Raw genomic sequence first — 16880 nt, forward strand, 5'->3', positions numbered from 1 at the left:
GAATAATATTAACATGGGATTAGATGGGGAGCTGGGGGGATGGGAGAGAAGGATCACGGTAATATATAAAAGAATAACAGCTGAACTCAGGTTATCAGATGTTCATGGGGTCTTAATATTGTGCTACACTGACCCTGGAAAGCACTAGCCTAATTCTGAAGTGGATTTTTGCTGAATCCCTCTCCTAAAACCTCTTATGATGCTGCATCTTGTCATGGAGGAAAATGCTGGATTCTCCAGGCCTGTGCTTGTGGAACAAGACCTAGGACAGCTCCCCATCATGATTCTCTCTCTTTTTTTTGGTGAGGCAATTGAGGTTAAGTGACTTGCCCAGGGTCACACAGTTAGTGTCAAGTGTCTGAGGCCGGATTTGAACTCAGATCCTCCTGAATCCACTGAGCCACCCAACTGCCCCCCCATCATGATTCTAATGGGTCCAATTATATGAATATCATCTGAAACTCAGTATACGGCTTTTTTGGGGGGGGCTGGGTAATGAGGGTTAAGTGACTTGCCCAGGGTCACACAGCTGGTAAGTGTCAGGTGCCTGAGGACAGACTTGAACTCAGGTCTTCCTGAATCCAGGGCTGGCACTCTATCTACTGTACCACCTAGCTGCCCAACACAGTATACTTCTGTACAGTTTCCCCCTCAGGTCAATGGTAAAGGATTAGGTTTCTTTTGGCTATAGTATCTCACATGTAACCAACAGTCTCCTCAAAGTACTACGGGAGCCTCAATCTGTCTCAGTGGAGGAAGTAGCTACAATTAATACAATCATGTAGGAAATTAACAATTCCAATTGTTTAGCAGAGTGGGCTTCCACAAGAGCTCTGTGCTGCTGCGAGACGACTACTTGCCCAGGGATGCTTAGCTATGAGGGCTCTGTACTTCAGCTGAGAGCTGGACTAGCTGACAGCCAAAGTCCCTTCCAGCTCTGAGAGTCCATCATTTGCTTTTCTGGTCATACAATTATAGTTTTTGCTTTTTTTCCCAGAGGGACAATCTTACCTGGGATTTTGAAATAGTGGTGCATCCACGTGTGACCTCGGGCATCGAAATGCAACTACGCCTACTGAGAGCAGCTGCCCAATCACCCCTGGCAGTAGATGTTTCCCTGTCAGATCTAAGGTCTGCCACAGTGATTCATCAAACCTAGAAGAGAGGCAGAGTTATTTCAGAAAGTTCAACAATAGGATATCTCATCAATCCTTTCAGCCAAAAAATGATGATGGGAGATACTAGAACCAGCCTGGGTCTAATTCGAGGCTTCTCTGTCTGATTTGCATTAATCCATTAATGGAATAGTCTCCGAAGTTCTAAAATTCAAAAAACAACCACTCAAATATTTGCTGAGGTTGATGATGATGATGAATTGCATATCAAAACTTTTTATAGCATGGGATGGCTCTCTGGGAGGGGGAAGTGATACTTGGGATAATTAAGGTAATGGAAAAAATGGAAAATATCAACAAATTAATTAAAAACATTTTTTTTAGGTGAGGCAATTGGGGTTAAGTGACTTGCCCAGGGTCACACAGCTAGTAAAGTGTTAAATGTCTGAGGCCAGATTTGAACTCAGGTCCTCCTGACTCCAGGGCTGGTGCTCTATTCACTGCAACACCTAGCTGTCCCTGTAAAGAGCTTTTTTTTTTTTTTTTTTTTTTAGTGAGGCAATTGGGGTTAAGTGACTTGCCCAGGGTCACACAGCTAGTAAGTGTTAAGTGTCTGAGGCCGGATTTGAACTCAGGTCCTCCTGACTTCAGGGCCGGTGCTCTATCCACTGCGCCACCTAGCTGCCCCTGTAAAGAGCTTTTTTAAAAAAATTAATTTGTAGGGGCAGCTAGGTGTCGCAGTGAATAGAGCACCGGCCCTGGAGTCAGGAGGACCTGAGTTCAAATCCGGCCTCAGACATTTAACACTTTACTAGCTGTGTGACCCTGGGCAAGTCACTTAACCCCAATTGCCTCACTAAAAAAAAAAAAAAAGCTCTTTACAGCAAATTCCAAGGGACTGTTTCAATTCTTTAGACAGTATGTGTGTGTGTGTCTATATGTATGTATGTATACATATATATACACACACATATATACATACATATATAATTTTTTTAGTGATATCATAATATAATCAGATTTCTTATATTTGAAATACCTGGGGCTCATGTATGAGACCATACAATCCTTTTGCTATATAATTTTTTTCTAATAGGATCTGTCCTGTTTTCCTAAAAAATATTGGGCTAGTGATACAGGACCCCAGGATTCTGGGAAGGATCACTTTTCTTATCTTAGATCTGGCCGTTTTGGGTTTTGGGAAAGAAATGAAAGCTCTGGGGTTCTAGCTTTTGAAACTCCACTAATAGTTGCTGTTGGCCCATCCCAAAGAGATGAACTTTGCCTATTTCAAATGGTTTTCTAGTTTTGTCCTAAAAATTTCAGTTATCACATTTTGGGTCATTATTCCAAATTAGGAAATAAAATTTCACAACTCAGTGACTAGTATTTATTTCTTTTTTCACTTTCCTGATTTTAATCATCTTTCCACCAAATCATAAAAAAGATGCATTTTAACCATTAGGTGGCAGGCAAAATTCACGAACAACTCTAACCTGAGTATTCATGGATACCTTATTCACTTAGCTAGTAGAGAACAAATCCACAACTGCCACGTGATAGTGGATCTGGGTGGAAGGACTCTGAATTCCCAGACCTACAGGAAAACATGTATTGATGGCTAGAGACAAATGGGCTGGGGGCTGGAGCACAACCTCAGGAGCAGGAACATTTCCAGAAGACCTGGATAAAGAGCCTTCCTGTGTTCCCAGTCCTACACTTAGCTTTTATATAGAAGCAGCTCCCACTGTCTTTTAAAGGTGAACATGCTCCTGTTAGAGGAAGCCTTTTTAAAGAAAGAAGTAGAGAGAAGAACAAGAAATGATAACTGAACAATGGAATTTTTAGACACCTTTGTGGCTGTCTTCCAAAGCTGAAGTCCTGTGATCTGTGATTTTTCGGAAACTATCCTGCTAATGGACTAATGCAAATCAGACAGAGAAGCTGTAAATCAGAGCCAGGCTATCTCTGGGATTTCTGTTAACATTTCTGGCTGAAAGGGTTGGTAATAGAAAAGAAAAAAAAGTAGCAGATGGCTACCCAAGGGCTCAGGGTATGAGGCAAGAACACTGTGAACATTAACAGAGCTGTTAACAAAAAAGAAAGCTTACACTTGCCCTGGGAGTTTAAAAAAACAAAACAAAACAAAACAAAACACAAATAGGCACCAAACCAGGATGAGGCTCAGTGTATGGAGGCTCAAGAAATCACCTACCTCCCTTTGACTGTGTCTACTCAGAAAATGCTTTCATTACCATCATTGATAACCATTGATCATCAGTTCATAGGTCTGATGAATTGTACTACTGAATTTTTGACATGAACCAGCATTTCCTTTAAACCTTTAATATCCACCCAATAGGCGCAGCTAGGTGGCGCAGTGGATAAAGCACTGGCCCTGGATTCTGGAGGACCTGAGAGTTCAAATCTGGCCTCAGAGACTTGACACTTACTAGCTGTGTGATCCTGGGCAAGTCACTTAACACCCATTGCCCCGCCCAAACAAAACAAAACAAAACCATCCACCCAAAGGAAAGAAGCAAAAGACAATAAAATACTCACGAGAGGCGATGCCACCTCTTACAAATCCCAGAGACTCTTACAAGGTCGGGCAGAGATAAATATGAAAAGATCCCGAGGAGCAATTCATCTGGTAGCATATCCCAAGAGATTCCTTTAAAAAAACCCAAAAACACAAAAAAAACAGACCAGGTTTGTTTCCTCAAAATTCTCTGATTTGATCATGTAGGTAATACAGAACTTGATTAAATCCTTTTTGTGCACTTTTAAAAATGTACATATGCAGGGAGTGCAAAGAACATAGGAGTAAAAAGTCAGATAAATTGGGTTTGGATCCAGGATTTGCCACTTACTGCTAATGTGATCATGAGAAAGGCATTCCCCTTCCTCCAGGCCTCAGTTTCCTTTCTGAAAAGGGGGTGGGGCTAGATTATATCAATCAACATTTATTAAGACCAAAAAAATGGGACAGCTCCTGTCCTCGAGGAATTTATATTTTATTGGAGAAAATAATAGCATAGACCCGTATCAGTAAAATACCTATTTACACATATAAATAAACACACATATAAAAACAGAATAAATATTAAAATACAAGCAGTTTTAGGGGCAGCTAGGTGGCGCAGTGGAGAGAGTACTGGCCCTGGAGTCCGGAGGACCTAAGTTCAAATCCGGCCTCAGACACTTAACACTTACTAGCTGTGTGACCCTGGGCAAGTCACTTAACCCCAATTGCCTCACTAAAAAAAAAAGAAAATACAAGCAGTTTTGAGGTCATGAGCCGCTTGGGAGAAGAGGCCTGAGAAAGCCTTCCCCCAGAACTCGGAGCATTAGTCAAGTCTTGAAGGGGCTGAGGAAGTGCTTTCAAAGCACTGGGGACGGCCAAGGAGTTCAGATCAGAGTGTCACAGAAGGAGGGGCGCTAAGAAGATGGGTTTAATTGAATTGTAGCGGGCATGAAGTGGAGTGATATATAAATAACAAGGATAGAAAGATGAGGTAGGGCCAGATGCCAGGGAACTGTGGGAGTGACTTTATGTTAATATGTAATATAATATTTTATATTAAAATGCAGATCTATATTTAAAAAAAAAACAGGACGAGGCTCAGTATTGGAGATTGATCTACCATAGGCTGTGACAACTCAGTCAATAAATCAAGCACCTACTGTGTCAGGCACCGTGCTAAGCACTAGGGACACAAAGAAAGGCAAAAGGCTGTCCCCACTCTCAGTCTAATGGAAGAGACCACATACAGAGAACTATGCATAAACAAGCTATAGTATGGGATAAATTGGAAATAATCCACAGAGGAAAGGCAGTAGAATTAAGATGTGAAGGAAGGGGGGCAGCTAGGTGGCGCAGTGGATAGAGCACCGGCCCTGGAGTCAGGAGGACCTGAGTTCAAATCCGGCCTCAGACACTTAATACTTTACTAGCTGTGTGACCCTGGGCAAGTCACTTAACCCCAATTGCCTCACAAAAAAAAAAAAAAAAGACACTTAATACTTTACTAGCTGTGTGACCCTGGGCAAGTCACTTAACCCCAATTGCCTCACAAAAAAAAAAAAAAAAAGATGTGAAGGAAGCCAGGGAAACCAGGAGTTGGGAGATGATGAGGAAACCCATTCCAGGCATAGAGGATATAGTCAGTGAGCATGCCCAGAGTGGGGAGATGGGCCGTCTTGTTGGAGGAACAGCCAGTGTCACTGGATCAGTCTGGGGTGAGTGGGTTGGGGGGTGGGGGGAAGGAAGGATAGGGGGGTGGAGGTGGTATAAAGTACAAGACAGGAAAGGTGGGGGAGGGGGGGAAGCACAAGTTGTGAAGGGCCAGAGGATTGCACAATTGATAAAGCAATAATTACTGATGAAGTACTTATCAATAATTGGCTCACCTATCTAGTAAACTCTGTACTGTTGTATTTCTCATGATTCTACAGAATAATAACAAAACTGTAGCCTGAATTTCCTTTTACAACACATAGAACGTCACCTCCCTCAGGGGTTACCATGCCACTGTTGATCGGCATGGTAACTTGTGTGTTGTGTCTATACTTGCACATGCACATGATCATGTGTATGTGTATGTGTATGTGTATGTGTATGTGTATGTGTGTGAATCTGTATGAAATACATAGGATGAGCACTTTGTAAGTCCTAAAACTGATACAAATGTATATAAAATATTAGGCAAAACTCTGCATGTGGGTGTTCATGTGACTAGTAAGAATAACTCTATGATGTAAGTAGTCAGTGTTCTTATTTCCATTTTATAGATGAGGAAACAGAGACTCTAAGAAGCCAAAGACCACAAGGCCAGCCTGGGATTCCAATTGCAGTGCTCTTTCTTCTGCCCCATACTAACTTCCAACTGCAGGGAGCAGATTTTAAGATTTTAAAATCTTAAATTCCCAGGACTCTCTTGAGCCGATTATATAATCTGTGATTCCACAAAAATACATCCCACTTCAAAAACTAGGAACATACACATTTTCTTTTTAGTAAGGCAATTGCAGTTAAGTGACTTGCCCAGGGTCACACAGCTAGTAAGTGTTAAGTGTCTGAGGCCGGATTTGAACTCAGGTACTCCTGAATCCAGGGCCGGTGCTCTATCCACTGCACCATCTAGCTGCCCCTACATTTTCTTGCTTCTGAAGAATTAGATAAACGGCTTCAATGGTTGAAAGCTGCAAATTTCAGGATCTCTGCTGCTGTCTTACCAGAACTTGGTTCAGAACATGTCCCAACTTCCCCTGTTTCAGCCTGCTGTCTGATTGGGCTGTCAAGAATTTGGATGGAGTGGCAAATTCTCTATTATTCAGAATACTTCTGGAATAACAGGGTTTTAGAGTTGAAAAGGAATTCAAAGTTTATCTAATCTTGCCTATATCTAACCACAAATTCCACCCATATATCTCAAACAAGTGGTCACACCAGACTCAATTTGAAGAGTTCTAAGGAGGCAGAACTCACTATCTCAAGACAGGCTGTTCCACCTGATTACACAGCAAGTTTCAGCCTCCTTTGCCTTCCCTCTTACACCAGATTTATAGGTAACAAAGTATTGTTTCTTTCTTTCTTTTTTTGCAGGGCAATGAGGGTTAAGTGACTTGCCCAGGGTCACACAGCTAGTAAGTGTCAAGTGTCTGAGGCAATATTTGAACTCAGGTCCTCCTGACTCCAGGGCCGGTACTTTATCCACTGTGCCACCTAGCTGCCCTAAAGGTATTTTTTCTTCTACATCACACTCTGTGTCTTAGCACAGGCTGGTTCCTTAGGCCCAGAAGGTTCCCTACCCCATCACCTCTGACAATGCCTAGCTTTCCCGGGCCCTCCAGCTTCCCCTCTAAGCTTACCTTTCATCTAATCTTCATTTATCTTCTATGTGCTTAATTATTCCCCTGCATTTACTACTACATAAGCTCCTCTAGTACAAGGACTATGTATTCTTTGCACTTAATAAATACCTGATTTATAGGTGGTGAAGAAGGAGGAATGTCTTAGACAGGTGAAAAAATTAGTATATTGGCAACCTTAAATAATCATCTCTGATTCATTAAGGAAGGAGGCAAAACAATGTCAAATTTATCAACCCCTATCCTAACAGATCACTTGCTGAGAAAAGGAAAATCAGATATCTTTTCTTGCTCTACCGGAGCCAGGTTTTTAGAGAACATTTGAAGTCTAGTCAGTTTCCTGAATATAAGAAACGCAGATTCTGGATGGGGGGTGGGGAACAGAACCCAAAGCCAACCCAAGACCACTTCCTTTCTCTGGGTCATCTTTAAAATGGGAGATTTGGCTTAAACAATGTTGGCAGGTTCTTCCTGGCTTCAATTGTCTAGGTTGAAATGCTAAGGCCAAAGAAAATAAATTTGTTAAGAAACTGTGGCCAATGGTACTTGTAACATAAGCAAGCTCAACTTCACATACCTGCCTAAATCTCTTCCCTTGAGTCTAGCTACTTTTGCTGCAGTTTGTTCAGAGGAAGTGGCTTAGGCTTACCCACAAGGTAATAAAATTAATGAGAAATAAACGCAATCAGCCACCTGGGAAGAGCTTGCCTTTTCACCCAAGAGACACAGAGAAGAAAGACTCGAGGTCCTGTTACTTGCTGTGCGCTTTGGGGTTTTTGTCCGGAGGCAGATACAATCTTTCCACAGCTTAAGCAAACAATACCCTTTTTTTTTTTGGGGGTGAGGCAGTTGGGGTTAAGTGGCTTGCCCAGGGTCACACAGCTAGTAAGTGTCAAGTGTCTGAGGCCTGGTTTGAATTCAGGTCCTCCTGATCCAGGGCCAGCGCTCTATCCACTGTGCCACCTAGCCGCCCCGACAATATCCTTTTTTGATTCCAGGAAAATGATTTCTCAAAGCCTAACAGTGGTAAGTGAGGAGTGCTCCACACACCGTCAAGTTTCTATTAAAGGATCCCTTGAAACAGAGCAAACACTGGATTCAGAGTAAGCACCACTGGTGTTGAAATTTCCAACTCTTATACTAATGAACTGTGCAATCTTGGGCAAATCACTTCATTGCTTGAGATCTCAGCTTTCTCATCTGTAAAATGAGGGTGCTGGGGGGGGGCAGCTAGGTGGCACAGTGGATAGAGCACCGGCCCTGGAGTCAGGAGTACCTGAGTTCAAATCCGGCCTCAGACACTTAACACTTACTAGCTGTGTGACCCTGGGCAAGTCACTTAACCCCAATTGCCTCACTAAAAAAAAAAAAAAAAAATTAAAAAAAAAAAATGAGGGTGCTGGGTTGGTCCAAAATATTAACAGGCTCCCTACTAAAACTCCTAGGCTGGCATTCAAGGCCCTCCAAAAATCTGGTTACTCCCTATCTTTACCACTTTCCTCCTTTCTGATCAAACTGGACCAGAGCAGGGGAGAAAAGAGTTTGGTTTCATGAGAGCTCTATTCAAGTGAAGGCAAAACTCCTGGGCAGTTTAAAAAGCCCTGCAGAGGGGCGGCTAGGTGGTACAGTGGATAAAGCACTGGCCCTGGATTCAGGAGTTCCTGAGTTCAAATCCGGTCTCAGATACTTGACACTTACTGGCTGTGTGACCCTGGGCAAGTCATTTAACCCCCACTGCCCTGCCAAAAAAAAAAAAAAAAAAGGCATGCAGACAGGTCAGCCGTCCTGAAACAAATGGCATCTTTTGCTCATCAATCCTGTGTGTAGTCAGGATTATAAACACCTATGGAGGAAATAAGCTCTTGTTCCCACAGGTATCAGACTCAGCAGCGAGGCATGTGCTTTGAATTCTTTCCCTTGCCAGAAGGGAGGGCGAATTCTTCAAGAAAGGATGTCACGCACACAATTCATCCTGATGATCAGTGAGCAATGTCTTGGTAGGGAGGGGTTTATCTGTTTTAGCACGTGTAGTTTTTATTACACTAAAATAAAGAGATGGGAAGTAGTTTATGAAAACAAATTCAGTGAAAACAGAGGACCTGGGTTTCGAATCCCATTACCCATGCCAACAACCAGTGTGACCTTGGGTATATCCCCTGATCTCTAGAGTGTTTCCTCATCTATAAAATGAGGGAGTTGGTTGGACTAGATGGCTTCTGATGTTCCTTCCAGCTCTAGGTATTTAATCACTTCATATAGCACACTCATGGAGTTCCACAGGATGAGACCCCTTTAAAGAGAGGCTGGTGGGAGGCATGTAAAAAATGTAATGCCTCAGCCCTGGGCTATTTTCACCAGGTACAGAAGCATAATGGGACCATAGGCAATACCTCCTTCCTCAGGTGAAGCCCTCATTAGACAAGAACAGATGATTGGTGGACAGGTCAAGCTTCCTCATTTGGAATGAGGAATGGAATGAGTTTCCTCATACCCCTTTATAAACTCATCCATAGAAAAGCTACCTGTTTGCTGATGCTGACACACTGGAAGCAATGCCTTGCCTGTTCAGGGTGTTCCTTGGTAGTTCTCCCTTATCTGGGGTCACTGAGCTCAATAACCCCTCCAATACTGACCTGCTTAGATGCTCCCTCATGACTCAGGGAGACTTTTTTGAATGACAAGATTGGGAACAAAGAAGATCTCAATCTGGAGTCCATGGACTTTCAGAGAGTCTATGAACTAGAAAGGAAGAAAAGAGGAAGAAAAGGAAAGGAGGGAAGTAGGAGGGAGAAGGAAGAGGGAAAGAAAAGAAGGAAAAGAGGGAGGGAAGAAAGAAGGGAGAGGGAAGGAGGAACACAGAAAGAAGGAAGAAAGAAGGAGAGAAAGAAGAAAAAGGTAGGAAGAAATTATTCTTTTTTTCTTTCCAGGGCAATGAGGGTTAAGTGACTTGCCCAGGGTCAAATAGCTAGTAAGAGTCAAGTGTCTGAGGCCAGATTTGAACTCAGGTACTTTTGAGTCCAGGGCCAGTGCCTTATCCACTGCTCCACCAGCTGCCCTTGAAGATCAATTGTTGAGGATCCTCTTGATAGAAGATTCATTTGACCTCTTGGGTCTCTTCCAACTAAAGAGATTCTAAGATTTTTATGACTCTAGGTGCTTGGAAGACTGTGCTACCCTCCCTCTAAAACCCTCTTCCCTCATTCCACCATATCTGTTCCCCTAAGGAAGTACCTATGTGATAAAGCCAGACATCCTTGAAGCACAAGGTATCTATAAATAACAAGCTTACAAAATGATTTCCCATACACTGTGTCATCCCAGCTCATCTTTCCATCACACATCATCTCTTCTACATTGGTCTTTTTTTTCTTCTACCATCCCTGAAAAACATCCAGGGAAGACAACAAAATGAGAATTTATTGCTTTTCAACTTTCCTGTTCTAACACTTTATCTTCATTTTCTGGGACATTATTTCTTTAAGAAGCTGCCTAGGGGGCAGCTAGGTAGCACAGTGGATAAAGCCCAGCCCTGGATTTAGGAGGACCTGAGTTCAAATCCAGTCTCAGACACCTGACACTTACTAGCTGTGTGACCCTGGGCAAGTCACTTAAACCTCACTGCCTGGCCAAAACCAACCAACCAACCAAACAACAACAACAACAACAACAACAACAACAACAAAAAAGCTGCCTAGCGAGTGTTGGACTTGGGAGCAGAACTGGGCTCACATCTCATGCCCAACATTAACTACTTGTCTGATCATTTTCAAAACACTCAAACCCTGAGCCTCATTTTCTTCTTTTGTAAAATAAGGCTATTAACACCTGTAGAACCTCCCTCCCAGGGTTATTAGGAAGTTCTTCATGCCAAGTGTCATATATTATTATAACTACTTATTATACAGGGGCAGCTAGGTGGTGCAGTGGATAAAGCACTGGCCCTGGATTCAGGCGGACATGAGTTCAAATCCAGTCAGACACTTGACACTAGCTGTGTGACCCTGGGCAAGTCACTTAACCCCCATTTCCCTGCAAAAGAAACAAAAACAAGACAAAAAAACATCCAGGACCATCTCCAGTTGTCCTGATATATATCTTGTCACTAGACCCAGAGAGAGGCTGGTGACTTTGCACAGCCCTCCCTCACTTAAATCCAATTCAGTGCAAGTCATGCCATCACTCAGATGTCATGGTCCCCTTCAGGAACGAAGGACCACCACCACCAACAACAAATGGAGGGCTTATTCTTTTTCTTTAGGAGAGAAAAATCATTAAAACTCATTTCATCTATGTCTGATATTATATCATTGCTGTAACTTTTCTTCAAAAGGAAAAAAAAACCCCAAATCTCTACTTTTTGCTTAAAAAAAAGGTTTATAACAAATGCCATGCCTTTAAGACTTTGCCTCAACTCTGATCTTACTTATTCTTTGACACCCATCTCCTCTGAACACTCAATCCAATGTGATCACTCTAGACTGAAATCCAAGGTCACTCAGGTAACTCTTATTTACCACTTATATTTTCATATATCGTGTTACCCCAAATTAGATTCTATACTTAAAGGCAATGCTAATTCAACAAATCTTTATGCAGGGCCTACAGAATAAGCCCTGGAGGAACCAAGTTTAGAAATGGAGGAAGAGGGGCAGCTAGGTGGTACAGTGGATAGAGCACTGGCCCTGGAGTCAGGAGAACCTGAGTTCAAATCCGGCCTCAGAAACTTAACACTTACTAGCTGTGTGACCCTGGGCAAGTCACTTAACCCCAATTGCCTCACCAAAAAAAAAAAAAAAAAAGAAATGGAGGAAGATCAGGGGAGACTTCCTGGAAAAGGCAGAATTGGATTTATGCTTCAAAAGAATAGGAAGGTAATTATCAAAATAATCTTGGACTAGCTAAGAAATAGAGAGAAATGCATCAGTGGAACAGATTAGATACACAGTACATTGTAGTAAATGACCACAGTAATCTAGTGCATGATAAACCCAAAGATCCAAGCTTTTGGAACAAAAACTCATTATCTGACAAAAACTGCTGGGATAACTGGAAAACAGTATGGCAGAAACTAAGTACAGACTAACATCTCACATTGTATACCAAAATAAAGTCAAAATGGCTATATGATTTACACATAAAGGGTAATACCATAATCAAATGAGGAGAGTAAGGAATAGTTTACCTGTCAGGTCTATGGATAAGGGAAGAATTTAGGACTAAACAAGATACAGAGAGCATTACAAAATGTAAAATAGATAATTTTGAAAATGTAAAGTTAAATTTCTTTTTGCACAAACAAAACTAATGCAACCAAAATTATGAAGCAGAAAATTGAAAAAAAATGTGTAACAATTATCTCTAATAAAGCCCTTATTTCTCAAATATACAGAGAACCAAGTAAAATTTATAAGGCTACAAATCATTCCCCAATTGATCAACAGTCAAAGGATATGAACAGGCAGTTTTCAGACAAAGAAGCTACCTATACTCCTATGAAAAAATGTTCAAAATCACTACTGAGTAGAAAAATGCAAATTGAAACAACTCTGAGATACCACCTCATACCTATTAGATTAACTAATATGACAAAAAAGGAAAATTATAAATGTTGGAGGGGATGTGGGAAAACTGGGACTCCTGTGCACTGCTGGTGGAGTTGTGAACTGATCTAACCATTCTGGAGAGCTATTTGCAACTATGCACAAAGGGCGACAAAACTGTACATACTTTTTGACCCAGCAATACCACTCCTAGGTTTGTATCCCAAAGAGATGTAAAAAAAAGGGAGGGGGCAAGGACCTATTTGTACAAAAATATTTATAGCAGTTCTTTTTGTGGTGGCAAAGAATTGGAAATTGGAATTAGGGAGTGGCTGAACAAGTTGGAGTATATGATTGTGATGGAATATCACTGTGCTATTTGAAATGACAAGCAGGTTTTCAGAAAAACCTGGTAAGACTTACATGAACTGATGAAAAGTGAGCAAAACCAGGAGAACACTGTATACAGTAACACCAATATTCTATGATGAAGAATTATGAATGGCTTGGCTTTTCTCAGCAATACAATAATCTAAAATAATCCCAAAGGACTCATGATGAAACACGCTATATGCCTTCAGAGAAAGAAATTATGTTGTCTGAATATAGACTGAAGCATGCTATTTTTCACTTCCTTTTTTTTGGTTCAAGTCTTCTTATACAAAATGAATACTATGGCAATGTTTTACAGGATTACACATGTATAATCTATGTTGGATTTCTTACAGTCTCAGGGAGGGAGAAGGGGGAGAGGGAGAGAATTTGGAACTGAAAAGTTTTGTTCTAACAATTTTTAATATGTTTTAACAAATTGTTAACATGCCAGGAATTGTATATATGTATGTATGTGTATTGTATACACACATATATATTTTTAAATAGGTATATATTCAACAGGTAAGGGAGTATGGGAGATCATAACAGTCACGGGAAAGAACATGGCTTCTAGGAAGTCTTCCCAGATCCTCCTCCATCCCCTTTTTGTTTTCCCCAGGGTTTATTCTGTAGGCCCTTGATGAAGATTTGTTGAATTGGCATTGCCTTTAAGTATAGAATCTTATTTGGGGTAACACGATATACGAAAATATAAGTGGTAAAAGAGTGCTACAGACCCTGAGTGACCTAGGATTCCAGTCCAGATCGATCACACTGGGTTAGGTGTTCAGAGGAGATGGGTGTCAAAGAATCAGTGAGATCAGAGCTGAGGCAAAGTCTTAAAAGCATTTGTTATGGACCAGTCAAGTTATAAACCTTTTTTGTTGTTGTTAGTGGCCTACAGGCTCTCTCCCAAGCAAGTTTGGCTGGAGCAAGGCACACATTCCATTCTTGGAATAGTAGAGTGGTGCTGGGTTATTGAGGGTCTGAGTGCGATGATACCCATTTGAGGAAGTTTCACATGGAAACAGTGTGAAAGACAGATTAAAAGTGCAGAGAAGATGATGTGTTAGGAAGCTACTGCAATTGTCCACTTGGGTGATAATGTATTCCCTGTACTAAGGTGATATCACTGGGAACTCAAGAAAAGGAATTACATGGCAGGGATTTGTGGAAATAGAATAGATCATATTGTGTATCTAGAACCAGCAGGGCTCTTATAGCTCATCCAGTTCAACCCCTTCATTATACAGATGACGAAACTGAGGCCCAGGGTCATTAAGAGATTTACCCAGCATCAAAGAGCTAGTGTCAGAGGGGGGATATGAACCTAGCCCTAGACTATACAATGATGCCTCCTGTCCTTGTTACAGTTTTTGTTGTTGTTCAGTCCTATCAGACATGTCTTACTTTTCATGACTCTGTTTGGGATTTTCTTGGCTAAGATACTGGAGTGTTTTGCCATTTCCTTCTCCAGCTCATTTTCCAAATCAGGAAACTGAGGCAAACAAGGTTAAGTGACTTGCCCAGAGTCACCCAGCCAGTGTCTGAGGCAAGATTTGAACTCAGGTCTTCTTGAGTCTATCCACTGCACCTAGCTGATCAGTGTTTACAATGCTGTTTTCCCAACTTTAAATCTTAGTACGGGAAATAGAGATGTGTACTCAACATTCCCACCTCCTGATTCTGGCAAATCAGTGTTCTATAACCTTAATCCTATGGGGTGCCAGATCTAGGGCGAATAGTATGATATTTTTGAAAATTTTCATGTGCCAAGTACTTGTTGACTGATTAGTTATGTGAGCTGAGAAGAGAGTATAATAAAAGATAACACCCTGGTTTTGAGGAAAGGAGACAAAATGAAAATACATTTGACAGAAATAAAATCAGAGATTTAGAGGTGAAAGGTTAAATTTAATAGGTAGAGGAGGACAGGAGAGCATACCAGTCACTCTGAAGAACACTATATCTGGGGCAGTCTGCTGGAACAAGGTACACATTCCATTCTTGGATTGTTAAGTGGTTCAGTGTGGTTCCTGTTGGATTAGAGTTGCTGGCAGAAGATCCAAGCTGTTCTTTAAGCAACTAACATTCAGAAGAGGGCTCAGGGCTGGAGATACTGAGCTGGTAGTTATTGAAATAGGAGTTATAGCAGATGAAATCACAGGAGGAATGGAGATTACCAAAGGAGAGAACAACATATAGAAGTAGCTAAGTTCAGAACTCTGGTCAATATCAGCCTTAAGGGACAAGGAAGAGTATGCAGGAGGGAACCAATTAAATGTTAGAGAGTTCAAGAAGGGTAAGCACCAAAAAGTCAATGGAGACTTTCGAGGGCACTGTCAGTAAATGAAGACTTCAAGGAAACGTTATAGGTGGTGAGGAAGTGGAAGGTCTGAATTACTTCTTCAAGTGTGGCCAAGGAAGGGAAGAAATGGAGCAAGAAAGGTTAAGGGAAAGATTTTTTAGGGTTAGAATTAATAATGTTGGGGGGCAGGTAGGTGGCGCAGTAGATAGAGTACCCGCCCTGGATTCAAGAGGACCTGAGTTCAAATCCAGCCTCAGACACTTCACACTTACTAGCTGTGTGACCCTGGGCAAGTTACTACTTAACCCTCATTGCCCTGCAAAAAAGAAAAAGAAAAAACAAAACAAATACTAAATACTAGCTGTGTGACCCTGGGCAAGTCACTTAACCCCAATTGCCTCACCAAAAAACAAACAAAACCAAAAAATAAATACTAAAGCCCCTGAGGTTGAAGAGACAAGATGAGATGGAGAGAAAAACTGAATGAGGTGTTCATGTCACTGAGAAAATTGGGAAAGTGACCTAGAGCCTGGAAGAATACAACAAGGATTAAGAGAAGCAAGTAGAAATTGACTAAAGGGATTTCAAAGCCAGGAAAGACAAGTCTTATACTTTTGTGGACCCACACCATTATTATAGAGATCACAGGGCCTAGATAAGTGTCTTCCACAAAGGGGACAGTTAATGAACCATTGGTCATTTATTGTGCAGGGAAAAGGGACAGGCTGTCCAAACTTGGCGACAACTGTGGCTACAGCTTCCTGGTGTGTCTAAACCCTGATCACCTAGAAAGGGTTTGTCTTTTGCTCTGCTTTCCCAAAGAATAAACAAGGCACTTGCTTCTCAGTGTATTAACTACACTAAATAGCAATTGTATTAAAGAAAAAGATAAAATTGAATAGGAAATGGATCCATAGCTTTAAAAATCTTGCACCTATCTACATTCAGAGCTGAAGAGGACCTCAGACGTCATCTAGTTCAACAATGACTCTCCCAATATTTTACAAATGAGGGATCTGAGGCTCCGACAAGTTAAATGACTTGCTCAGTGACACAGGAATAAGTGGCAGAGCTGGGATTTGAACCCAGGTTTTCTGACTCCAAATATAGCTCTTCACGCTGTCTCTCTACTTGTGACATGGTCAAAATAAATACACTGCCTTTTTAAAAATGCAAGTCTTTTTTTTGTTAATGGGGTCAATGTGATTCTGTTCAGTGTTTTACTCCATAGTTCAAACAATTTTCTGCTTTAAAAAAGCTGGGGTGGTGATGGTTATTGTTATAAATGGCCCACTAAACCACAAGAGAAGGGCAGCTAGGGGGCTCAGTGGATAGAGTGCTCAGCCTGAAGTCTGGAAGACTCATATTCCTGAGTTCAAACCCTGCCTCAGATACTTACTAGCTGTGTGACTCTGGGCAAGACACTTGACCCTGTTTGCCTCTTTCCTCATCTGTAATGAAAAATGGGCTAGAGAAGGAAACCCCAAATGGGGTCACTGAAGTTGAATATGACTGAAAGGACTGAACAACAAAAAGCCCTAGGAGATTTGGGAAGCAGTACTTCCTGAAAAAAACATGCTCGTCTAAGAACTATGACATTGTGCTAATCCCCTAAATCTCCCTTGCATAAAAAAAAAACCTGAATGCAAGGGTTGTTTTCCAGGATAA

General features: G+C 41.5%; 1 protein-coding gene across 1 annotated transcript in view; it reads right to left on the minus strand.

Annotated features, from left to right (window-relative positions):
• SKP2 (S-phase kinase associated protein 2) overlaps positions 1–16880 on the minus strand; it is a 31167-nt gene that overhangs the window by 11390 nt on the left and 2897 nt on the right. The window contains exons 3-4 of the mRNA XM_043979529.1: positions 3678–3789; positions 1012–1155 (exon numbers count right to left, since the gene is read on the minus strand). Coding sequence (XP_043835464.1) covers positions 1012–1155; positions 3678–3789 — 256 coding nt within the window. The remainder of the gene's footprint in view (positions 1–1011; positions 1156–3677; positions 3790–16880) is intronic.

The sequence above is a fragment of the Dromiciops gliroides genome, chromosome 1 (genome assembly GCF_019393635.1).
Source record: "Dromiciops gliroides isolate mDroGli1 chromosome 1, mDroGli1.pri, whole genome shotgun sequence".
Lineage (NCBI taxonomy): Eukaryota > Metazoa > Chordata > Mammalia > Microbiotheria > Microbiotheriidae > Dromiciops > Dromiciops gliroides.